Source organism: Hakea prostrata, chromosome 5 (assembly GCF_041222555.1).
Source record: "Hakea prostrata isolate BN-2017 chromosome 5, UWA_Hpros_2, whole genome shotgun sequence".
NCBI classification, from domain to species: Eukaryota; Viridiplantae; Streptophyta; class Magnoliopsida; order Proteales; family Proteaceae; genus Hakea; species Hakea prostrata.
The window spans coordinates 27,775,921-27,803,245 of record NC_142604.1 but is presented as its reverse complement, the minus strand read 5'-3'; the positions used below and the strand labels follow the sequence as shown (position 1 = coordinate 27,803,245).

The following is a 27,325-nucleotide window of genomic DNA, read 5'->3' as shown; positions in this document are numbered from 1 at the left end:
AAATAGAGGAGTCGATTAATGATGGGTTGAGAAACATTTTTAACCAAAAATTTATTATTTTTCAAAAAAAAATCAGATTTATTATTTTTTTCCTTTTATGGTAAGAAGATTTTACTTTATTTTATAATCTATAATTACTATACCATATTCTAAAATAATACAATCATTTCTATTCATAGTACATTTTATTACCAGCTAAGCAATTACCAATAATGTAATAAAAGGAAACGGACCTAAATTTTTTGTCAAAGGATTTGGGAGGTTGTTAGATTTTTATTTTTAATTTAAACAAGGCGTTTTTGAGAGGTGGTTAGATTCTAAGAGGAAAAATGGAAACAAAAATCGGAGAGTGAGGCCTAGAATTTAGGAAAATATATATTTTTTCTTATTTTTTCAGTGAGGCTTAGAATTTAGGAATTTTTTTTAAGAATTAAAGATATTTTGATATTAGTAACTAAAGTTCCAAAAATATTCAGTAAAAAATAATAAATAATAAGAAAATAAAAGTATTTCAAAGAAAAATAAGGATATAATAGTCAAGTGAAATATTTGCGGCGAGTGCGACCTATGCAAGCATTAGCCTGTGCACTAGAAAAGGAGCAGAGGGGGATTCGAATTTGGGACATGAGGTTTACCAAACCACTTGGGAGTGAGCTTGGGAGCACGACCACCATCCCCGATGGTGATGCAATATACAATTGATATACCAATAATACAACGTTTGTGTGTATATATCCATATGGATTTTTGGATATATATTATGTGAATTGTATTTGATATTCGATTACACCAGTTATATGGACCAGTAAAACCTTCTTTCTTCTTTCTCTTTTTTTTTTTTTCTAAATTATAAAATCTAACATTATCTTAAATTAAGAATCAGGTTTTCTTGTCTAAGTTTTTTTTTTTTTTTTTTTGGTACTAGTGCTTTTAGCAATACTAGATATGAAATGCCATCTGCATGAGTCGAACCCAAGACCTCTCCATTGAGAAGTATATATTTTTCCACTCAACCAACATTGGGCTAAAGTCACATTTTTGTTTTCAATCTCTGACAACATTTCTTATGAACTACTAATAAAAGCATCCAATGAATGAACTACTAATAAAAGCATCCAATGAATTAGGAAAGAGATTTCTAAAATAAAAAAATAAAAAAAAAAAAAGATTTTTTTTTTTAATCTCAAACATTTTTCCTCATTGACAATAGCTTGAACTTCTTTTTTCGATGATTTTGTTTCCTTTTTCTTTGTTAGAATTTTTGAAAACAAAAAATAATAAATTTAATATTTCGGTAAAATAAAAATACAGTCAATCTTGTACTTTCTTAATAAGTAATAAAATAAGGTCAACGATTTTGTTCCCTTTTCTTGTGTTATAATTTTCGAATTTTTTTTTTTATATTTTGGTAAAATAAAAATACATAATAAGTAATAAAATAACATACAGTTTGTATTTTTTTTTTCTTAAGAAGACAATAAATAAAAAAAAAATCTTGATAAAAGGGTAAGTTATGGTTATCCTTTTAAGATATATTTTAAAAAAAAATCTTGTGTATATTTTTATAAAGTGAAAATCATAATAAGAAAGAATTTTTCACCTTTTTCAAAGTAAGTTTACTCCCTTAAAATTTATTTCATGAATTTTTTTTATCCTTTAAAAAACAAAATCGTTCTTCAACAAAATAAAAATTTACTATATATAAACCAACTTTTTTTTTGGGTAACTAGACCCATTGATATCAAAGAAGCAAGAAGCAATTTCTAATAGTTTTGATATCTTTTTTATTTTATTTCCACCCAACAATTAGGGAATTTCTTTTTAATAATATCTAAAAAATATTTCATGATTTTCTCTCCATTTTTTCTTTGGTAAATTTTCTTCAAATAAAATAAATATTTAATTTTATTATAAGAATGTCTATAAAAAAAAATATAAAGTATTTTGAATTATTCAAAGGTTTACCATAAGTTGGTTAATTAGCTTTACCAGCTTATGGGCAGTTGCAAATTTGATCTCCTTGAAGTCCTTCCGATTTTCAAAAAGTGTATTTCAGCAATGAGGTCACAACTTTCTTCCTCAAACTTTTTCCTTTCGTCATTCTTCTCCATATAGACTCTAATGGAAACTACACATAGACACAAATTGGTCTCTTTCCTTGTCAATCATTCGTTACATAGCCATATGAATTCAAAGTATGCGTGGTTTCTTTTTTGTAGTGTTTTTTTCTATAGATTATCTTATATGTAGTTCAACTGTATTTGATTGAACTTACTATTATTTTTGTTTGATGGAAACCACTTTATGCGAGAGTTAACAACAAAAGTTAAAAGTTTAAGACTTATTACTTATTTGAATTCTCAACCCCATTACATCCTATATTATATATATATATATATATATTTCTTATAAATTTGCTATTCCTTAGGTGGATACATTGTTTGCAATATGTTTCACAAGGAGTGTTCAATTTAACATTTTGGTATTTACTTATCCATCTACAATTTCAGATGGTAGTGGGGGAGTTCCGCATGCCGGCGGTTGCTTTGGGCGGCGGAATAAGTCGTTTGCCTTACAAAAAATTCAAATCCTTTTGGTTTCCCTCTTACCGAGTCGATGAACATTTTATTGGGTCTCTTACTCTCCTTTTATTTTTGTTATTTTTTTTTTAAGTCTAAAAAATATTTCTTTCTACTAAAAGAACCTAAACATTAGTTACTATATTTTTACGTCAATCTTGCGGTGTAAATTTAAATTGGACTTTACTGCTTTGGCATGTGAACTACCATATAAGAAGAATAAAAATCGCCAAAAATACATTTTTTTAAAGAAAACTTGCAAAGATTAACTTTAGTGAATTTATAAAAATCACAATCACAAATTTGAGAAAAAAATGAGGAAAGAGAATTTTAAAGTTGCCACCTAAAAACACCCTTTACTCCAAATCTTTGTCTTATTTTCCTTTAAGAATTAAGAAATATATATATTTTTTTAAATTACAAAAAATACTTGTTTAAAGAAAACTTGTAAATATATACTTTGGAGGATTCTATAGAAATCACAAACCAAAGAAGAAAAGAAAAAAAATGTATTTTAATTACTTTTATTTTCTTATTATCTTAATTTTTTTAACAATCTTTATATTTTAGTTACTATTTTTTTTTAAAGATATTCTTGGTAATTTAGTTTTTAATATTTTATTAATTGTTATAGAAAGTTTCATTAACTTTCTTTAAAATTATAATTTTTTTTCTTATATTATTCCACTACAACTTTTTTCTTCTTCTTTTTTCCGTCACAAAAGCTAACCATTTCTTTATCCTTATGGGAAAAAATCATTTTAGTATTTTCTTCTCCTAATTTATTCACTCTTTTACAGTTTCAATTTCTTAAATTTTTTTTTTAATTTCTTTAATCAAAGTATATTCATTGCTAAATCTTTTATTTACCAATAAAAGAAATCTCCTTACACATCTTTGGATTCTTATTCACGAATGAGGGTAAGCCAACAAAAAGATTTGATTATGACTTCGTAGAGCCGGTGCTGCTGCTGTTGCTTGCGCGTAGTGTCATCCCCCCCTCTTCTTTCCTTTCATTATGTTAACTAGTATTTTGCTTTTTATTTTTCATGGAATGACAAACTATAAAATCTCGCATTAATTACAAACATGTATACTTTATACTTTTTTTTTGCTCTCACTATACATCTTTTTTTGACCAGCATATGAAGTCATGCATGACTTATTGCGAAGTTCTTCCACAACTGCAACGATGCATTTCAGGTTAGTATATGTCCATAAATATATTGAATATGCAATATGAAGTCATGCAAGACCTATTGCGAAGTTCTTCCACAACTCCAATAATGCATTTCAGGTTAGTTCATATCCACAAATATATTGAATATGCAAGAGTAGACTGTTAGCAGTAACTAATATGCCTTGAATTCATGCATAACAAATTCCAAAAAGTTATTTCATTTAGACTAATGAATCGTTTTAAATGTTTTATTTCTTACATGAGTCTTATTAAATTGTATTATTCAATTCATTTTCCAAGGACTCAATGTAACCATGTACCATGTTGGCCAACACCAACATTTGAAAGAAAGCAGTATCTATGCATACAAATAGAACTTATTTCAAGCTACCCAACATTGTCAATGATTTGTCTCACATGATCTGGCCAGCACTAATTCTCAATCTTGGCTCATTGTTGGCGAGATATATATAATGGCATACTTGTTCACATCTATCTAACAATGCATGCATGCATGCATGTATGCATGTATAGAATTGAGATCAATGATAACTATATCTCGAGTTTCTTCATCAAACTTGAGTTCGATCTACAGGGTGGGTGGGTGGGTTATTAAAAAAAGGCAAATTCCTGAAAATGAAACCTTTTTTCATGGATCGATCGGTTTCCTTTTCCCATTGGGATCTGCATGAAATAATCTGGCCCCCTCAGAGTTGGCAGTGGAAAAAGCATCTTGATCTCCTCCAGCTTTCCATGTTTGCTTTGGGCATGCAAGATTTTCCCCTCTTGGAGGAGTATCTATCTAGCTATCGCATGCTTTCAACACCTTACCACCTTAGAAAGAAACTCGATCCGATCTATAAACAACACCAGAAATTCCTTCTATTAATTTCTCCTTATTCACTTTAAATAAATTCTATTTAATTTTACTTTACATGATAGATATTAAAACTAAAGAGAAAATTTCAAGAAATCGCCACATCATTTAGACTCCACGATGTGAAAAAGAAAGTTAAATGTGCATCACAATTCACATACGGCTTATTAAAATTAAATTCAAAATACTTTATAACCTGAGAATCTCTAAAAATATAATTCAAGCTAAATTCAACATATATACCTTTATAACAGGGAAGGGTAAAAAAAAATCATCCCTATTTTCACTAGAATATGGACCCAAATTTTCTGTACCATCTCAATTCTCCTCAATATGAAATGTTTTAACAAATTATTTATTTAAACAATATAGAAATTCACAGGGATATCCACCATATTCTAAAAATAATCCCAACTATTTCCTTGAACAAAATATTTTCTAATGTTATATTCGTTTATAACATTTAAAAAGTTTTACTAGTACATAATAAATAAATAAATAAATAAATAATATAAAGAAGAAAAATCTGCACACTGCCAGTGGTGGGAAAAATCTCCCACACCATATCTACATGGGACCCACATGTCAAGGGAGTTATGAGAAAAAAATAATAAAAAGCCCATGTTAAAACTTAAAAGGCCGGTTGTGTGGGAAACTTTTATTCCCATAACAAAAAATTCACTTCTGATTTAACTCTGGTTAGACTGTAAGCTGTCCTGATATTCTGCAACGGTTCTCACTGGGGCCTGCGTTTTCAATATCATTTCTTCATACTCTTCTTCCGGGTTTGACAGAGCAACAATGGCTCCTCCAGCTCCTATAGAAGCTTCACCTTCATGCAAGACGACCGTTCGGATAACAATGTTCAGATCAAATGTTTGATTACAAGAAAAGAATCCTACAGAGCCTGAGTAAATGCCTCGAGAAGAACTTTCGAGAGAATCAAGAATTTCCATTGATCTCAGCTTAGGTGCCCCAGTCATCGAACCTCCCGGGAATGCAGCTCTAACAGAGTCAACAGAACTCAAATTCGCCCGCTTCTTTCCTCTGACTGTACTCACCAAAGTGTGAACAGTAGCATATGATTCCACCTCCATCAAATGAGGGACATGGACTGACCCAGGTTCACAGACTCGAGCCAGGTCATTCCTCAGCAGATCAACTATCATTAGATTTTCGGCTTGATCCTTTTCGCTGTTGAAGGCAAGAAAAGCATGTGCAGTACATACATTAGTAAGATGTGATAATGGAAACAGTCAAAACAGTTCTTTCTCCATCAAGTTAACCATGATATTTTTCTGACCATCCAGTAGAATATATATCAACTGAGATGATTTGGTTAGTCTCATTGGAATTTTGGCATGGAAGATCTTCTAGTGTAATTCACTGTCAAATGATAGTATAGTTTCCAACACAGTCATTTACGGCCGTCTATCATTTGATACTGCTGTTGAATGGACTGGCAGGTGTGTCAATGCACATCAACAGCCTATCTAATTTAGTTCCTTATAGACTCAAATACTTCCCAAGCAGATACAAGATGGGAAAACCTAATGACTAACATCATGTGAAGTCAGCACCACTAATCATTGACAAGCAATTTCTGAACTTTTCAGTTGTGGTATTCATTGTTTGAAAAGCATTGATTCAAATGTTAAACCATTGAAGATAAGAGGATATACCTTACCTCTGTTGGAGCCGTAGCTTGAGCATATTGTCTTCCTCTAAGGTTGTACCCCGAGCAATGGTTCCCTTGATGGGTTTTGCTTCAAGAAAACCATTCCTATCCAACCGTAGGAACCTCTCTGGTGAAGAACAGCAGATGGACAGACTTTTGCTGGCAAAGTTTAGCCAGGCAGCATAGGGGGCAGGATTTTTCTGCCGTAAATTAAGGTATAACTCCAAGAAATTTACGCCCTCAATTTTCTTTCTCATCTGAGTTGTAAGGCATAGCTCATAGCTTTCTCCATCTTTGATAAATTCCAAACACTTTTCAACATCTTTGATGTACTGATCTCTAGATTTCTCAGCAACAAAGCCTGCGTTATCTGGGATCAAATTAGAATGCTGTGATGTCTGCTTCCTGACCGTATTAGAAACTTTTTGGTCTATAAGCTTTTTCTCTGTGTCCTCCAACCATGAACTTGTGCTGTATCTTTCCAGTTGTTTGGGGGAACCTTGACGGGTGTCACGTAGAGACAAAATATACACATCATCATAGAGATGATCAATTACCAGAAAGTTGTCGACAAAGAAGAGACACGCATCAGGTGTGCTTGATTTATGATGATTAGCTTCTACACCACACTCAACTTTAAGATTATACCTGCCCAATTGGAATACAAAAATCAGGCTTGTAGATTTAAGGATTTCCGTAAGAAGAATGGGGGAAAAAGTCAAGAGTAAATGAGACAGATATTACTGATGTTCTCAAAATGCATACTGTAACTGGGGCCCACATTTGATCTATATTTCTTTTTGCTGATATATTTAATAACTTTTTCAATGATTAACAACTTAAGTTTAATATGGATCTGATCAGAAAAGTCCAAAGTTTTTCTCCTGCAGATCCCAAGCCACATAAGGGAGGGTGGGGGTATCAGGTCGGCAGCTGGTAATGTGGAGAGTCAGTCAGACCTTTTAACACAGATTCTGGTCTTTACAATTTTGGCCTTATGCCAAGGCATTCCCCCAGCAGTGATGTGCTGCACTGTGATCTGAGTGTAGTAGACAGTGAGCCAGCTAACTTGGGTGTTCCCTGTAATTCACACACCATTTCAGTGCCCATTTTAAGTGGGTAAGGGTTCTCACTAAGTAGCATAGGTTAAATTAGCATATTGGAAAATAGGATCCTTAAGTGGAATAACCTAGAATTGATAGACATAATGAGAAGAAAGAAGAATTGATATAGCATTTAAACTAAAGAGACTCGATCAAAAAATAGAAAAGCTGAAGAATTTAATGACTATGAACTTTGTCATATAAGGAATAAAAAGTAAAAATAAAAAATTAAAAAAAAGGAAGAAGAAAAAGAAGAAAGAGAGACTTGGGTGACAAAAATAATGGAGAAAGATATAAAAGATAATGCTGTAGATTTTAGAAGAGTTCGTGGGATTTCTAGCCAGCAAACTTGTGCAAAAGAAGGTAATCAATATAATTATTGGATTATGCACCATACATAAGATTATATCAAAACACATTAGAAATTAGTTACACATATTAGTTCAAGGAATTAATCAAGGAGAAAAGATTAGTATACGAAGGAATTTAGATGTATATTTGGATCAGCTGGTAGATGATATGGATTAGTGAATGGAAGATATGGCCTTAGCGTAGAAATATAGGAGTTTCAATTGTTGTGGCTTAGATTCATCAAAAGAAAACACATGCTCTTGAAAAGAAAGAAAAATATTTATATAATTTATAAATGGGTAAAATAGTAACCAAATAGGCTTCTTTCTTACTAGAAATGTAGATAGGTTAACATGTAAAGATTGTAAGATCATACCAGGAGCAAGAAACCCCTTGAGAATAGAAGGGAAGAGGCATTCATCATGGGTAGACTTGGTAGGTGGGACAACGAAGTTCAATCAGCCAATAAGGCTAAGAAATCTAATTCTAGAATTAAGCATAAAACTTAAGAAAGAGGGAGATTTAGAAAGGTATAAAGTTGCTAGATTGGAGATAACAAAATAGTAGGAAAAACAAAGACCAAGAAATAGGAGGATTGCTACAATAAATTAGGCCCAGAGTAAAAGTGATATCTATCAATTAGCTGTAATGAGTTTAAGAAACAATAGAGATTTCTGTGATATCAAATATTTTAAAAATCAAGATGATAACTAATATATGATAATGATATTAAATGAGAAAATGAAAGCTATTTCTACAACTTACTAACTTAAAGCAATACAAAGAATAAATACATATATTCCCCTTGGGTTTACAAACTATTGCATTTATCACTTGGAATTTATTCTATTACAAACGTCCACCTATTCCTAACAGCGTTAGTTTTAAATCAAAAAAAAGAAAAAAAGAAGAAAAAAAAGATATATTAACCCTTTCTGAATCATCTTATAATTGAGAAATGATTTGAAAAAAAAATATACTTAAAAGTCGGTCATGCTTGCTTTTGAGGGTAGAGGAGGGTAGTTCGGAAATTCTGATAATAAGTAGATGCTGAGTCATCTCTGAACCTCATTATTCTAACAGCAGGGGAGCTTTTGATATATAATTTGAAATATAGGGGGTGCAAACATAATAGAATAAATTCCAAGGAGTGTAAATGTAATTGTTTACAAACTCAGGGGGTGGGGTGTATATGAATTTTACACTAATAAAAGCAGTGTCATAAAAAGCATTAATATATCAAGAATCCACAAGACTTGAGGAAATAAGAAAATTAAGATCATTAGCACAAGAAAGATGTCAGATGATAGGAGGAGCATAGTGGTATTTGATTTAGAAGAATAAAGGTGATATTCAAAGTTGAAGCAAGTATAGAGGAACAAAAATTTGAATCATACAATATCTATCCAAGGATAGAGTAATTGAAATCCACCCAAAAAAGAAAAATAACATTTTGGATAACCAATTTCAATTCATGCCAGAAAATCATCACGGAAGCTAATTTTTTTTGGTTCTAGTTGAAAGATTCATGAATGTTAAAAATATTTTACAATCTTTACTGATTGATAAAGTTCAAAAGAGTTAATTTGGAAGATGTTGGGAGGACAAAAATGTTTCTAGTAAGATGCATTTAATGCTCAAGCACTAGTGTCAAAATAATGGGGGGGGGGGACAATATAGTAAATTCCCAATCATTGCAGAAAATATCGCAAAATCTCATTAATTTCGACAAAGAGAGATGAGATTAGGGTTAAACAAGATTTAGTCAGTTGACTAAATCTCAAAAAAATTTCACAAAGGTCTCGCAAAAATTTTAGTATCACGCCAAAATCTCAATGAAATCTGAAAATATCATGGGGTTGTATAATATAAATTGTAATTTTCAAATTTTAAATAATCATTGAGATTTGTTTACTTCTCAATATTTGTTCATGCATTTTGATGAAAGTTTCAATGTTGTCTTGTCTATTCATGTTTAGATTTGTGAAAACACATGATCTAGTTTTGTCCACATGTAGCCTAACATGTGCAACTCCAAAAAACCACTCTGTGTTATGTTCTAGTCAAAAATAACATTTCCATTGTGTTTATTGGCCTCAAATTAGACGCCAAAAATCAGACCCAAAGAACACATCAAAACCACCAAAACAGGCTGCAAAACATCATACAAAGCTGTACCATGTTTGGCTGAGATCTCGCCATCTCGACAAGGCCAAGACAATGTGACAAAACGAGATTTACCACATTGTTCCCAATAACAATTGGATGGAGCGTGCTATCTGATAATGATAATCTTGGTGGATGGAACAAAAGGCAAAGATAAATGCCAACTCAGATTCATAGATATCCATCTTGACATCTAAGGATTTTAAGAAAGATATAACAAAAACAAAGTAGATATAACAAAAACAAAGTATATGGTGGATTGCTCTAATAAATAGGAGCCAAAGTGGGTTAGCAAGATTATGATAGCGAGATATCATAACTTCATAAGTATCAAGGATATATCATAAATAAGGAGTGCAGAAATTAAGGCTAATTTAGGATTGGCTCCAACACATGATAACTTGAAAGAGTTATCTGAAAGCATAGTTGATCTTGTTTCAGACTGACGAAAGCTTGCAACAGCTCTTCATGAGAGTTTCAGTTGTCCATCTTTAGAGGTTGTGGGTAACGGCCACATGAATGACCAGAAAATTTTGACTAGACAGTACCAATTCCAGTCTTGGACTTGTCAAAATCAAGAAAGTTCAGTTAAATGTTAGAGTTCTTTTGAATATGGTCTGAGGTGGCATCATGTATGATGGAGGGGCTTTTGAATGTCTGCTAGGGACAATGAAAAATTATTTCAGAAAACAAAAGCTAAAATCCAAGGGTAGACCTTAAAGACCATGTAAGAAGTGGCGAGGAAAGAGTAGAAAGAGATATATAGTTAGTAGCACCAAGTATGTCATTGAATAGAGCTGATTGAAGAAAGAAGACCCATTTAGCTATCATCATTTACTTGTGATAAGCCTGAGTTTTGAGTTTTAATAAGGTAGCAGTTAAGACTATTTTTTGTGATCTGTAAATGGTTTCTTGGCAAAGAATCTACGAAAATTGCTAGACAAGCATACATTCTTCTTCAGCCCCTGAAAGCTTTTCTTAAGAGGTTGGTTTGTAATTGGTTTGAAATATATGTAGAGGACAGAAAGTGTAATGACAAGGTGGCTTCACCATGACCTAAACTGCTACTGGTAGAGACCACTTCTAACCCCCCCACAGTCCGAAGCTTAAACTGCGAAGATGTAAGCAGAAAATTTTAATCACTTCACCCAGTCTTAGGCAGCCCAATCCCAGCCATTTACTGCTACATTTGAACAGACAGATAATGCGACAGCCTGCTTCTCATCTGCTTCTAGGCACTGGATCATTGATTCAGGTACCACTGATAATGAGTGGCTCCCCACATATCTTTTCTCTTTCAATTTATGCACTTGCATGGTAACCCTTGTGAATGCCTCCCATGCCACAGTTAAAGGCACCCTCTTACCACATCCCTAACTTTATCCTCAATCCTTTATTTACTACATTTTCAATTTAATTTATTATTTGGTAAAGAATGGACAACTGCATGATGGACAAATTGTCTGCTCTACATGACAATTATACTTGGAATTTGATGCCTTTGCCTCCTAGAAAAAAGAGCATTAGTTGTCAATGGGTGTTTACTGTAAAAGTTAACCCTAATGGGCTCTTAAGTTTGGTGCTCATGGGGAGAATGGTGTGGTGTCCTGTGTTAAAAGTCTTTGTATGGATTGAAGCAATCGCCTTGGGCATGGTCTAGTTGGTTCACTTCCATGGTACTTTATTTTGGACTTACTCGTTGTGATAGTGTCCATTCAGCATTTTACATAGCTCTAGTACTGGAAGTCTATTTCTCATTGTTTATTTGGAGATGATTCTAAGGAATTGATATATTGAAGATACATCTGCAACAACAATTTGAAACTAAGGACTTGGGAGACTGAAATGTTTTTTGGGTATAAAAATTTCTCAATCTTAAAACGGGATTTTCTTGTCACAGTGGAACTATGTACTTGATTTGTTGACAGAGACTGGGATGCTTGGTTCTAAGCCTTTAGATACCCATATGAATCTGAATATGAAGCTTACCGCAGAAGATGGAGATGTCCTTGATGATCCAAAAAGGTACTGAAGGTTTGTTGGCAAATTAAATTATCTCACTATGACTCAACACTGTCTTTCCAATCAGTGTTGTGAGTCAGTTTCTGTTTGCCCCTAGGACATCTCATTGGATGCTGTTCTACGGATATTAAGCTATCATAAGAAGGCTCCTGGCCATGGGTTACTATACAGAGATAATTGTCATAAAAGAGTTTGAAGGCTTTGCTGATGTAGATTGGGCTGGGTCACCTATTGATAGGAAGTCAACAGGGGCTACTGCACTCTAATTGGTGGTAATCTTGTATCTTGGACGAGTAAGAAACAAACTATTGTGGCTTGGTCAAGCACAAAGTCAAGGCAAAAGTCACTTGTGAGCTGATGTGGACTAGACAAATGATGAAAGATCTAGGCTATGGTGGTGATCAGTCTATGACAATATGGCTTGATACTCAAGCCAACATTCATATTGCTACTAATCGAATGTTTCATGAACATAGAAAATATATCGAAATGGAGTGTCATTTTGTTTGTGAAAAGCTGAGACAAGGGTTAATTTCTCCTGAGCATGTTCATATAGGAGAGCAGTTGGCTGATTTGCTCACGAAATCTTGGGGTCTACTATGGTTGATTATAATTGCGAAAGGTTGGGCATGGTGGATCTATATGCTCCAGCTTGAGGGGGAGTGTTGGCAATCAAGTGTAAAAAGGGAATATAGAATGCTTTAGATAAGAATCTCAAGTTAATGCCAGAGGCTGCAGAGTTGATTATATTTGTAACAAGCTGAGCATGATTTATCTATATGCTCCAGACCGAGGGGGAGTACTAGTGGTCAAGGTAAAAAGGAATAAAGGAAGAATTAATAAGAAAATAAAGTTGGCACCAGGCACTAACTCGAGAACCATTTTCCTCGTTATAGTTGAATTCTACTTCTCAATTTGAAGTTTCCTAGTTTGCTAAGTATACAGATTTCATTCTATAAATAAGAACTACTTGATGGGAGGCCTCTAAGTTAAACGAAAACCCCAGGAGTTCTGCTAATACCATTGTTGTTGTCTTCTTCTTCTGTCTTCCCTCTTCTTCTCCCTTTTATCTTCTCCTCTTGCCTCTGTATCTGCTACCATTTTACACAAATATCGGGTGGCAGAACACTAATATTTATCTATTTACACATACTAGCATAAACAAGTCCAAATGCTTTGTATAAAATCATGTTTGTCATGGTAACAACAGGAAAGCAGGATTAAAGAATGATGGGAACAATCAATTAGACAAAACCTGGTGCATTTAGATCAAAATTCTAAATGATTGACTTGTTGAATTTGGTCAGACAACTGAAGTCTGCGCCTATGACGAGATATCACAGCTTTTAATACTACTCTCATGTTCTACAGCTCTTGATAAGGAAGAGAATAATAAAAATTAAACTCAACTCAGCTTGGCCTTATCCCAACTAAATGGGGTCCGTTAAAAATATTAAGATCAGCTATCATAGATAATGATATATACGAGAAAATTTGGGTGTACCCTATGCACGAGGCTCCAACCACCACAGGATCTGGGGAGGGTTGTAATGTACACAGCCATACCCCTGCTTTGCAGAGAGTCTGTTTCTCAACTCAGACTCAGAACCACTAGGTTGCAATGGAGCAACCTTACAGTTGTGCTGACAAATCAACCCCCCAGGGGGAGACGGGGCAGTTGGCAGGAAAGAAGAAAAAAAAGAATCGGAATAAAACCATCCCAACAGTCCACCCACCTGCACCTCCATGAAAAACTGCATAGGGGATTGTGGGTTGGGAAGGTCCAATATACCAGATAATTGGATTGGATGCATGTAGATACATTAATGATTTGTGCTCTGCACAGATCAACTGCTAATTTAAAGATTACAAGAAAATATTGGTTTTTCCACTTACCCGATGAATCCAATATATCCACCGCAAAAGTCAAATGGTAATTCCTCATAATCTTCTCTCTCACAGTGAAATGACTGGAGTTCCTGTTACACGTACACAGAAATATATGTAAAGAAATTTGGCACACAGCAATATAATCAGATAACATCAGGGCATATTTTGAAGTACAAAAAAATGCAAGTACCTTAGGCAATTCATATAGATAGACTTTCAATGATTGAATCAGTAAGACATATAGTGCTAAGTGAAAGCAATCAAATGAAAATTGAGAAGCCCAAAGGGACAATGTTTAGGTAACAATGCAAGAGCTTTAATAGATTATCTGACCCTAGGTACATTGAAATGGTGGAAGACAGCTGATGTATTCAATGCTAACACCATATAGTTGGATACTTGGATAAACATCCTTGTTCTATAATTTCCCATGTGCATGAATGATAGTGAAGCATGGAAGCACATGAAAAATCACAAGTAGAATCACAAAAAACATAGAAAATTTTACAGATGTGCAGATACTCCTGAAGGAGTCCTAAATAAAAAAAATTATCCATGAATGTAACTGTATAAATAGACACAAACTATTCTGAAGTTTCTATCTGGTATGTGATTGACTGACACACAAAGCACAATAACATATTGTCAGTATACTAACATTTGTATTCCTATTTGTCTCAAGGGGTGTCATCAATATGGGTTCTCAATGAGGTGCTTTGAGTAATTTTCTGTCCCATGAATTACCATGTGTGGAGTTCATATTGTCCTTGTCGGAAAATGGGATTTCTTTGATGATATTGACTTGGTTATTCTGTGGGATGAATACGAAAGAATGCAAGTCTTTGAAGAATAGGTTTTCATCACCAATTGCATTATCAAAGACATTAATCCAAGATAAGTATCTGCATATTTAAATGATGGATAGAGAAATTTTGGCAAATATGTAATAAAAGGTGAACCTGATGCCGAAGGGTGAAGGCTTCTGCACAAGCAGAGTCCAGGCGGGCAATTTTCCTATGCAGTCTCACCCCAATAATTTTTGCTGTGAGGCTGTTTCGATGCCTTGACCTCGGGGGTCTACAACTATGGTCCACTGACCGTTGAGCCAAGGCCGGGCAATTATATGATCAAAATATAAATAGAATTGGACTAGCTGAGATGAATGATTGGTAAAACTGAAGAAAGCTATATAAAATAGACAACACTAGAGGTGATCTATGTGTCAACAAGGGAAAGTTGAGTCATTTGAGATCATATGCACGTGTGATAGCTCTAAATGCAATGGTAAACATATTGTAGAGGAGTAAAAAGAAAAATGTAAAGAACAGATCTCAAACTAAAAACCAGCAAGAAGTTAATTGCAACAGGATCGCATATCAGAACAAACCCATATTGACAGGAGAGTCCCTAATCCTTCTGTTCTTTTCTTCATTTACAAATGAAAGAATTACTAGAAGAGAAGTGACTAAGCCTCACCATCAAGACTGCCATATAATAGATTCACCATCAGTCCCAATCCATTGCTTCACTTCACCACAAAAGGGTGAGAGCTGCATCAGACAGTCCATGGAACACCATCACCACCAACCCAAAATTCTCACCAACTCAAATTGTTCCAGCTGAATCCCACACACTCTCTCTCTCTCTCTCTTCATAATGTGTAGAAGAAGAAAGAATAAAACACATTTCCTAATTCCATCGAAGGTTTAGTTAACCTAACTGCAATAAAAGATTGAGATAACAACTGAATTAAGACTACACAAGTGTGACTTAATGAGACCAAAATAAAGGAGTAAAAGAGGTCGGGCATTGATGCGACATAAAGATTGCTACATTGTTACCGACTATGTGCAATCATAAAACCTTCCATGCAAAGAACATATTGGTCTAAACATACTTCATTAAGTCTTCCCAAAACTGTCTTGAACTGGGCCCTCAAGTGCTAGCTTGTATCTGTCCTCAAAAGATAGGACCTGCCTAACTTCCACAAGCCAGATCTTCTCCATATTCAGCCAAGAGGGGTTGATTTTATGAAGCTCTAATTCATACATATGCAGTACTTTTTAGTTACCAAGAGGCATAGTCTGCACCTCGATTGACAATGAATAGGCTATGCAGAGCCGTTTCTTAGGAAAAGGAGGGGAGCTAGAACCTCACCTGTGGTAGGCAGACACTTAAGGGATGGAGGAGGATAACAAGTGAACGAGGGGCATCAGGACAGGCAGTGAGTTGGTTAGAGAAAGGGGCAACCCTACACAAGGGTTATGGGCCAGGTAAAGAGGGTAGACAATGGGCCGAGAAGGATAAGAAAGGGAATTAAAGGGCTGGGAAGGAGAACCCGCTCATTAGGGCCATAGAGTTTGGGGGCATAAAAGAGTATAGAATGAGAAGAGAGGCCCATCCCAGGGTTAATGGCCAAAAAAGGAAAGAAAGGGGATTAGGAGGATTGAGGGCCCCAAAAGAAGTAATTGGAAAAGGTAAGAGGAAAGGGATGGTGGGCTTAGGGACCAATGGCAGAGAGTGAAGAGCCAGAGCAGGAGCAGGGATAGAATGGAACTAGACAGGGAGAAAAGGTTGAGGGTTCTCAATGTCAGAAGTAGGCAGAACCCCAGAACAGGGGGCAGAAGTAGAAGCAGTGGAAGAGGGCAAGAACCAGGGTCTATTACCAATGGGAAGGGGTACAAACCGGATCATGATCATATGGTGAACCTCCAGCAGGTTAATCACATGTGCGCTTACTGTGGAGGACGAGCATTGTCCTAGGTTAAGCAGTTTTTGGGGTAGCTTGACTTTGGTCATGAGTCACCCATCTTTGTGGTATGATATTCAGGCTGCTATTCACATAGCATCAAATCCTGTCTTCCACAGATGTGTGAAGCATATTGAAGTAGGCTGTCACTTTGTCCATGAAAAGCTACAACAAGGACTGATCTATACTCAAACAAGAGAACAACTGGCTTACAAATTTACCAAGTCTTTGGGGGCTGACAGAGTGAGCTATATTTGTAACAAGCTGGGAATGTTTGATGTCTATTCTCCAGCTTGAAGGGTAGTGTTAAAGTGCAATTTAGAAAAGTATTAAGAGTTAAAAGAAGGGAAAAAAATAAAAAATAGAAAATAAATACAAAAACAAAGAAAAGAGAAGAGGTCAAGAGTTAGCGCCCCCTGATCCCACTGCTGTTGGTTCATCGAGTCCTTTTATGACTCCTTTCCAGAGGTTAACTCCAAGATGTAATTGCCTATTGATCTATAAATAAACTGCAGCTTATTTGGAGACCTTCAAAATAACAGTGACACTCCCAAACTCTCTCTCACTCTCAATTTCACAGTTTTTCTTCTTCTATTCTCTGCTCTTCTTCTTCTCAAGCTCTCTTTCTCTTTTCTATTTCTCTAATGTTCACAAGGATGGATGGTGAGGGTGAAGAAGAGAAGGAGGGAGGAGGGTACAATGTATGAAGAAGGGAGCAAGTAATGGCATGGACTCCAGAGGCTGGTGGAGGAGTTAAGCCATAGGTACTGCTAGTCACTGGGGGAAGTAGGAAACTGGTAGCTGAAGATGACAGATTTAGTTTCTTAAAATTATGAAACTAGCAGCTGGAGGTAACATTCCTGGCCAGCTGGATCCAATAAATCCTAATTTTCACGAGCTCAAAACATCTCCACAAATGGATTCAGTTAAATAACTGATTAAGTGATGAACCAAACACACCAAAATCAACCACAAAAGTCATTTGGCAATATGCATTGAAAATGCTAGTCTTAAAATGACTTTAACAGAAGTAATACGCCTAACACCAAATCTAGCAAAATAGAGTTGAGTGGCAAATCAGAATTATGATGCCAATATCCTGCAGTCAAACAAGAACCTCCTATAGGTTGAAGCTATCCTAAATATGTAAACTCCACCACAAGAAAGTGAAAGAGACTCCCAGACTGGGCCCCCACCAGCAATAAAAAGAAAAAGAGTTTATCACAGTTTCTGTTAGAAGTTGGAACCAGGATAGACAATTATACTAAAATGAAGAGCACTGCATTAAAATCTACTTAAATCAATATCATAATATCATTTTCTTTTATTCAAGCAGAGGGTTAAGAAAAGGTCCATGAACAATATGATCATTCAAATACCTTGTCCAAAAAATCAAAGAACCCATCTTTTAAATATGTGCTTCTTGAAGAACCTTGGGCATCCTCAATCATTAGATCACCTCCACATTTAGCAGTTGTATTACTGAAAAGAAGCAGAAACCACTTATATGAGAATATTTACACCCTATTTACTACTAAGGATAAAAACAAAAGCTGAAAAGTCTTTTAGGCAGCCATCCATTAGCCTTTCCTTGAGAAGCTAGCAAGACTACGTGCAGGTGTGATTGGCAATGCCCATTACATAGATATCATATGGCCTAGATTGGCCATAAGTAAAATTTCCGGGAGAAACCCAATACTATGAGACCCCCAATTGATTCATAGTTTCTCCTTGAATTTCATCCTTACACTCTTTATCTCAGATCTTTTTCCTTTGGCTTTACAATTTGCAAACACATAATGCACTTTTTTTATGCTTGTATTACACCATGTCGATGAAGGCCTGAGGCCAAATCAGTTTGTGAAAATTGACATTCATTCCCTGAATCACAATTCTTATTCAACAAATTTCAGCTCATCGATAGTCCATAATCAACCAATATCATTATTACAAAATCAACTTTAGAATGTACAGGCAATGGGCTAGAAGTAAGGTCTCAGCTGTTGATTGCAGAGGCCTGGAACCAAATCTTACCTCATTAATGGGGCACGGGGATAGGTTGGATGGTTTATGTGACTGAGTAGATTAAATTTCGTTCAAAGTGAAGAAAAAAAAATGGGGCTTTTCAGGTTATGGCCTACTTAAGAGCTGGCTCTTCAAATTAGTATGTCAGATGTAAAAGGTAACAACATGAAGAGGCATGTTCTGTCCACCAAAGGAAAATACATTACAAGTATTAAAATATTGTTAAAATATTGAACACAATGACTATTTACACAAACCTTTGATCTGACAGCTTATATGTCACTTGCTCCCATAAAGGTCCACCTTTGCCTCCCATAAACGAAAAGCGTGCTCTACTCTAGATGTAAAAAAAAAAAATAATAATAATAATAATAATAAAAAAAGAAAGAAGTCAGATTGAGCAATTAGAATTCTGTGATCACATGAAAAAGTACAGGCTCTTCATAAAAGAAACAGTTGCCACAACTGCACGCAGTTGAGAATTCAGTGGCATGATTCATTCTTTATGTGTAGAACCTAGAGAAAGGGGATGGTGATATTCCAAATATAATTTATTCCTTGGTACTCATTTTTGAGATTTTAGTCCCATTAGCAAGTAAAACCAGGGAAAAAAGAAGAAGCTCCAACCCTAGACTTATTTAAGGAAAAGAAGCCCAAATAGGTGCTGGATTTGCATCATTGGGTAGGGAAAAAGACCAAGCAGTGCCCCTGTCCACCACATAGTTGTCAAGGGGCTACTGATCCAAGGAATTCAACGTCCCCCCCCAGCAGCGCTTGTGCAGCACAAATTGCAATCACTATTATTGTCCCTGGTGTTCATACTTTATATGCTTCAACTGTTGAACCGCTTAAAATAAAAAATGATCTTAATCAACTTTAGTTGAAAATGCAGGACAGTACAATGGCTGAATTTAGGGATGCGACTTCTCATTGGTTTTACTGACTCACCCACTTTAACAAATACAGGTCCTTCTAACCCTTTTCGGGGAGTGGGGTTGGGCCTCATTGCCTGCCATTATATATATTATTCTGCTTCTCCCATGATCATAGCTATTAGGATCTGACTTGACTCTACCATAAATGACAGGATGTTTAGCAGGGCAACTCCTAGTCTGTGTCTGTAGGACATTCAGAAAGAATAGAAGTTTCTATACCCAACAAGCAGCTCACACTCTGAAAAGTAGGTTATCCGGTGCACCTTCCAGTGTGGCTACTGTCACAACTTCACTCCAGTCACTAACCTATGAAGTCCCTGGTACAAAAACCAAGGGACATGAATGTTTGGAAGGCTGCCATGATAACTACTTCAACATTGGCTCAATATTATACAAGCCTGGAGAACCCTAAGAAAAAAGAAGCCTTCTCTAGGTTATCTAAGTATCCAGGAGATAGAGATCAGCACTGCACAAGTCTCCCACTAATACAGGGTCTTTGGTTTGTCTTTCATATATTTATTTTTTTATTTGGGCGGTGGTTGTGGGGAAATATACACAGCTTTGCCCCTCACTATTTCCGAGTTTCAGTGAAGTGGCCAGCCAAGAACAGCCCAAGAAGGCCCAAAAGAGGGTCCAGACCCACCCACTTTTTGAGGCAAGCCTGGGGGGCCAAACCAACAAGAGGGTATTTTTGTCATTCCCCCCCCCCCCCGGGATAGAGTCCTAAGTAGCTGGAATTAATCCGGTATTAATTGCAGCCTTTTTTCTGTTCTCCCTTTGTTATTTGGAGTCCCAATTTGAAATTTATGTGAGAGTTTCAACTTGAGTCGTAGTTTGTATTGTTTGACTTGGTCAAGTTATTTGTCTGAGTCCTTGTTTAGCAAGTACCTGAAATTAGTTGGGTTTCTTTAGTTGGTTACTTAATAGTCAAGTTCGTAAAGGTAGTTGGTTTTCTTAGAAGAGTCAAGTTTAGGGATCTAATTCCTTTCTATAATACCAACCGAGTCTTGTAAGCAATTCAGTTTTTTGATCATTGAAATTTTGAGTTGAAGGAAGGACTGAGAGAGTCGTGGGATCCCTAGGGGTGACCTGTGGCTGGATATTTTGCTAGCGTTTCTGCAATTTTGAAAGCTCCTCTGTTCCTTCAAGTCTCAGCGGTAGCAACTACAGACATCCCTTCAAGTCCAGCACCATACCCCTTCCCCCAAACCAACGTAGCCCTTCCATTCCCCTCCCCTCTTCCTGTAATAGCAGCACCCCTCCCCCTCTGTTAGTCCTACTTCCCCAGCCCCTTCCCCTAGGATCGCACCTTGTTTTAGAACATTTCCCTACAGCCACCTTCCCCAAGCCCAAAATTTTTCTGCAATTCATCTTCTTCCTTGGAAGAAATCTGCAGAAATTTTAAACCCTCTGAAACCCTAATTTAGTAGAACTAGACCTCCTTAAACAGTTTAAAAAACCCTTGACTCTAGTTCTGAACTCGTAGAACCACCACTGCAGACCACCTAACCTACCCTGGCCGAAACCCACCCTAACCCTAGTTTGAACTTCAATTTGAATTTCAAATCTGGAATTTCAAATTGCAGCAACTTTCAGACCTAATTCCCTGTTACAGCAAGGTTACCTAAGCCCTCAAAGACCAACAACCTCTGAACTTCCTTTCCCTTTTTGTTGGAAATCCTGGACAACCCTAAGAGTCTGGGGAAATTACCCAATTACCCCTAACCCAGATTTGGGGTTTACATAATTCAGACCCACGTCCAACAAGTTACAACAGTGCAACTTAATTGTTGCACCAATGAAAATATCTATTTGGTCAACAGCTGTCCAAAATTTCTGGAAAACACAAGCTCCAGATTGCAAGCAAAAATCATAAATTTCTACAAGCACAAAACCGCAAGCTAGAAAAATACCTGTTCCGTTGAAGAACTGTCCAACCAAAATGTGTTTTCTGCCTTCTGATTTCCAAACAGTTGACAGAATATATTTCTAGCCCCACCAACTTGATTAGCCAGACCATCAAGTTTCTTCCACTTCAATTTGAAGAATCTAGCTCCAACCTTTTGGTGTGCAAGCATTACTGTATTGCACAGAGTGAAAGGATTGCTCGTATTTGGTTCCTTTGCTGTCACACTACCATTGGGCATTTTTCTGAACAAGTGACTTTCATGAGAAATCTGCATCCATGCTGAAGGAGTTAACCTCAAGAAAAAACAGAAAATCCAGCAATATCATAGAAAGAGAGAACAAAAAGAAAAAGAGACAGAAGGTAAACACTGAGCTATCTTCTAGAAAGGGATTCATCAATAGAACTGAACATGCTCAGATGGTGCAAGACTGATCACTCATGGGGTTTCTATCAGACCTGGCTTAGGATAAAACCAAGGTTTGGTACACAACAAAGTCAATTGAGGCTCAAAATTTACAAGCCATGACTCATGAGGCTTCATGATTTGAGACTTGTATGAAAACAAAACTAAATCTGATGAATATGCTTGTTATATACCTGGAAAGTCTAGTACAGCATAGCATACCTTAGACTTGGCTAACTATATAAGCTAAACTGAAAGACATACTCAGCTTGCAAGCAGCAAACTTGAGCTCATGTCAGCCCACAATGGCATGGCTTTTTGATAGTCAAATTCCTGTGTTAAAGCCAATGAAGTCTGCATTTAGCAGGGGTTGATCAAAGTAATGTTCAATTTTCCATACAACAAAACATAAGTTGACCATCCCTAAAAATCACATAACAAGTATCTTAGGGCTTAAATGAATCAACCATAGGGACTATATGATATGATAACCAGCCCAAATTTGGTTTCCATAGATGCTAATCAACCCAGGGAGACATTAGCGGAGAAAAATGTCCAAGTTTGGTCCCTCTAGAAATAGCTCCTGTTTATCACTACTGTGAACCTTTCTTTCATTAATTGGGGATGACCTCAACCAGTAATCTTCCGTTATCTTCTTGAAGTTCTTGAATATTTGCCTTCCACAAGAAGTAGCAACACTCTCGGGATGAAACTGGAAGTTAAGAAAATATCACAATGTTACCAAAGACAGATAAGTGAAAGTGGAGAAAATGTTAAGCACTGAGCATTCGACATACTTGTACACCATAATGGGGCCTGGTCAAGTGCATAATGCCCATAATGACTTTTTTGTTTTCCATTCCTCTGGAATTCTTGGATTCCCGACAGCATGATGTGTTCTCATTTTCTGAGAAACAATCAACAGAGACATGTTGATCAGCCTGATTCTCAAAAGCACCGTTCGACTCCTGGGCCTCCGCAAAAGAAAGTGTGTTGCTAGAAGTCCAAGCAATAGGAATGAGTTCTTCTGGAAGTGAATCAGCATCTATTACTAGGGAATGATATCGCACAACCTGCAAGTCACAACCAACTTGTACATGATTCTGATATTTAGCCTATAATTTCCACAGTGATAGTATCCATAGTTGCTGAGGAGCTGCTTTAAGTGCTTTTACTCAAATACGCCAGTATTTAGGAAGATAATTGAGGATAATGATATAGAAGTAGTTTCATGACAAGACAGAAAATTTGCAAGAAATTCACCATTCCAGGCAGCTTCCAAGTTTTTGATCTACTCTGGTGTGAAGAATTAAAAACTGAGATGCTATTTTAACATCTTTGCCAAAACAAAACCTTAGCGGCATTCACTATTTCCAAGCATTGTGCATTATAAGAGATGCTAGAGTTGTAGAAGTCACCCGTTTTTAGTTCTCTTTAACAACAATATAATTGCTTGCAGCACCAATTAATCCTATGAAAAATATAAAGTTAAAAAAGGATTCTCCTGTGCAAAAATCATACAAAATTCTCAAACTTGTTACCTTTTAAAGTTCAACAAGTAGTATTTTCTAATTAAAGTAAAATGTGAAGTTCTTTTTGAGCTGCAGTAATAGTTTGTACATGCAAATGTAAATGCTAAATATGGTCCAGCCATAGAAGAGGTGCTAAAGTAGATCCTTCCTTGCTATACCAGTTATACAATTGGCTTCTAATCAATCTTCTTCGTTTTCAGCTCCTCACCCCCCCTCAAAAATTAAATTAAATTAAATAAATAAATAAATAAACAGCATAAATGCATTAAGAAATCCCTGACATTCCTTCCTTTGTATGATTTCTTAAGCTTGAGATCATTAAATATAATTCGTGCAATTTATATGGGAAATAGAAAGTAAACCAGTAGTCCATTGATGATATTATACAGTTAGGAAACTAAACATGTTTGCTTAAAGTGCTAAAGAAATATGAACTCAAACAAAGAGTTGATATGCTAAAAGCAATGTATAGAAAGGTCCTATAGTGGAAGTTCCACTTTCAAAGAGTCGTGGGAGGGCTGAAATAGGGAACTGCTCTAACTTTTGGAATTCATACAACAAGGAGGCCATGACACATCCTTAGAACCATATTTTTCAGCTGAAAGCCTGAGTTTTTTTACCATAGCACAAGTGAATTCCACTTGGTTAATATCCATATATGAATTTCCATATGAAAGCCAAAAGAGCTTACCTTGAATCCAGAATTTCTGCCAGAAGGAATGCCATTGAAAAGACTACAGCCGATGTGCTCAATTTCACTATGAAACCAACGGCTAAGTTAAAATTCATTCAAGTAGAACTAAGTAATAATCAACCTTCATCAATTGAACATTGAACTTTAAAATTAGCTAAATTGTAATCCAAATCCACTAGCTTATGAATCAACGAAACCAAACATTCTAAGAATCAAAATGAACAAATAATGGAATGAAACATCAACATCTACTACCTAAATAAAACTAAAACCCCAAATATATAAAATAATTAGTTTACCATCAAAACAGCACACTAAAAATTGTTTATTTTGTAAGAATTGAGATACCTCAAACGGCCATGGACTGGTTCAGTTGCATGGACAACTCGAGCACCATTCACATATCCTAAAGCCTGTAAGGTGGGAATTCACAAGGATCCATCATATGAACCACAAAAAAGATTGTAATATAACCAACAAACCCTATATCCATTATCAATATATGACTTGCATCCCCCATAAACATAAAATCAGTTTCATAAAAGAAGAGCCAATATCGTAAAAAAATTTAGCCTTAGCGGTTTAGCCTGTATGGTCCAGAATTCTGCAGGTAGTTATCCAGCTGATTCAGCAATTGCTCTAACTCATTTCAGGATTTGAATGGGTATGCATCATAATTGATAGTTAGAACTTCTCATTAAATAGAAGTTTGTCAATAATTAGCCCTCTTTTTATTTATTTATTTATTTTTTCTTTCCTGCATTGCAAAACCCAGTTCAGCATCCAGAAGCAGAATCAGTGATGTGGTGGCCTTAGTGATAAAATCAGCAAGGCCACAATCAGTGTGGAAGTGATATTAGTGAGTAGGCAACAGTATTGAGCTGCAGTCACAGAGGCAATCAACTAGAACATAAAAGAAATACCTGGTGACCAAGGCATACACCCAAAATTGGGATGTTCTTACACTCAAGCAGAAGCCTCAGACATATTCCTGTAAAAATCAAATCAACTTATGAACATCACAAAACAAATTCAAAACACACACACAAAAAAAGAAGAAGAAGAAGAAGAAGAAGGAAGCAAAACAGTTATGTAGTCAAAACCAAATGACAATTAGAGTGCTAATATCATAGAGTCATAATAACCCATGGTTTCCTTTTAGTATCCAAGTCTATTTGAGTTTGTAAGGTTGACAGTAGACCAGCATTATACATGAATTGAATCATCGAAAAGTTTGCTTTTGCGACATTCATATCCAGAGATGGATAAGTGAGATTCCCCATCCCTGGCACCATTTCTTGATTTAAGATCCTAATTCAGTTCAACCAATCTCAGAGTTCCAAAGTTGCTGGGATTTCTTTCAACAGATTCTTTCTCATCAATTTCCAACGATAACAAAAATGAGGCCCATGTGTAAGGTTAATACCTGTGAAACACATAAAAGGTTCCAGCAAAGAGATTCACAATGCATCAACCTACTGTGCTTTAGAAAGGTGAGATCACTACCCATCCAAAATGAAGGGCAAAGAAACTAGAAAACCATGAATTTTCTTTAAGGCTCTAATTTTGTCCTAATACCCCTATAAATGTTTTGAGCCATGATTAAATACAAGCATAGTTATGAAAGCATCGCCAAGGCGATGGCCCACTTTTTGTGTATGCAAGAAGAATGTACACTTTGAGTCTCTAGGCAAAACTAAGGCAATGCCCTATATGCCATATGATGCCTTATGTGTGAAATCCAACCCAAACCTAACCAGGACACCCTATCTGTTTTGGGTGAAGAGGGCTTGTTTAATGTTTGACCTTGAAGTTGGACCTTAAGTACAGTGTTGATACACTTGGAAAGTCCTAGGAAGTCAAGTCAGACCTCTCCCTTAGTGTAGATCCAAAGTCCCAAAGAGGAAGAAGTCTTTGTGGGCCATCTCAGTAGAAGACATGGTGTTTGACCCGAAACCCATGGATATTAATGATGGTGCTTCCTTATTGAAACCTTACTTGATTTGGAGTTGGACTACTCATTTGTGAAAAATAACTTGGTTGATGGGCCTAAAGCCTAGTTGGGCCTGGAATGAAGACATCCCTCAATGCTAGGTAAGTAGTATGATGTGTTGAAAGAAGTGCATCCAAAGATATTGAAGTTAGGCCCATTAAATCCCTATTTTAGACTTATTGACATGGTTGGTCGACTGGCCAGTTCGACCAATAGGGTTATAATGGTCAATTTTGGAAATCCTGGTAATTTTGGGACTCTTTATGCTATTTAAACTGGCGAACTCCGTGTTTTTCACTCACAATCAGTTCTAAGCCTCTGGAGAATGTGGGAAGAACCCTAGAACCTCTCCTCTAAAGCCAAGGATGATCCTCAAGCATCCGTTCGAGTTTCTTCATCGGTTCTTCTTCTAAAAGGTTAGTAATCGATTCGTTTCTTCTTTGTTTTATTCTTTTTTCTATACTTCTGACCTTCTGACTATGAGAAAGTTATTACACTACTGTAATGGCCTCTTCTCTAATTCTTTTAGCCCTAGAGTGAATTCCCCAATTCACTCTATGTTCTTGAAGCCATATGGTGATGATTCTTGAATTTGACTTTACCTAAGATCTTGATTACACCTTCTTTGTTTTCTACTGATCTTGGTGATTGTGGGAAAGGTCTCACATCAGTGCTACAACCTTCCTTATATCCCCATGATTGTTAGCTTGATTCCCTCTTTCCCCCATCCTCTGTGAACCATATTGGGTCATTTTGTGAGAGTTGATTTTGGGCAACTCTCATGAGAGGTAACCGAATTAGGAAACCCTAATCTTTTATTAATTGTTAGACCCTACCCAATACCTTTCTTAATTTTGAAATACTATTCTTTCTTTTCTTAGAGTGAATTGGGGATTCACTCTATGTTCTTGAAGTTCTTGAAACCCATATGGTGATGTTTTTGTTTCTTGATTTTACCTGAATTCTTGATTAATCCCTCGTATTGTTTTTCCTACAAAGTTTATGGTTGTGGGGAAGGTCTCATACCATTACCATGACCTTCCCTTGTGTCCTCATGATTGAGGAGTTGATCCCTAATGTTTCTTGGAAAATTGGAAACCCTAATAGAGAGATTTTGGGGGAACCTTGGGTAACCCTCATGAGAGATTATCCAAATTGGGTAACCTCATGAGAGTATATCCAATTAGGAACCCTATTATTCCTAATCCTCCCCAATTGCATTCTTGATTTTGAATTAGT

The 27,325-nt window shown here is 35.9% G+C and overlaps 1 protein-coding gene across 2 annotated transcripts in view; it reads right to left on the bottom strand.

The window, feature by feature from the left end:
* Positions 1-4,816: 4,816 nt before the first annotated feature.
* The window catches only part of EMB1997 (para-aminobenzoate (PABA) synthase family protein), a 32,396-nt gene continuing 9,887 nt past the window's right edge, over positions 4,817-27,325 (bottom strand). The window contains exons 4-14 of one of the 2 annotated variants that reach the window (XM_089155506.1): positions 25,017-25,084; positions 24,442-24,506; positions 24,091-24,157; positions 22,665-22,940; positions 22,472-22,579; positions 21,469-21,732; positions 18,878-18,957; positions 17,975-18,077; positions 13,853-13,935; positions 6,324-6,962; positions 4,817-5,830 (exon numbers count right to left, since the gene is read on the bottom strand). In XM_089155506.1, the coding sequence (XP_089011632.1) occupies positions 5,326-5,830; positions 6,324-6,962; positions 13,853-13,935; positions 17,975-18,077; positions 18,878-18,957; positions 21,469-21,732; positions 22,472-22,579; positions 22,665-22,940; positions 24,091-24,157; positions 24,442-24,506; positions 25,017-25,084 (2,258 nt within the window). In that variant the 3' untranslated portion in view covers positions 4,817-5,325. Of the gene's footprint in view, positions 5,831-6,318; positions 6,963-13,852; positions 13,936-17,974; positions 18,078-18,877; positions 18,958-21,468; positions 21,733-22,471; positions 22,580-22,664; positions 22,941-24,090; positions 24,158-24,441; positions 24,507-25,016; positions 25,085-27,325 lie in introns of both variants that reach the window. The other variant, XM_089155507.1, reaches the window with a different exon arrangement.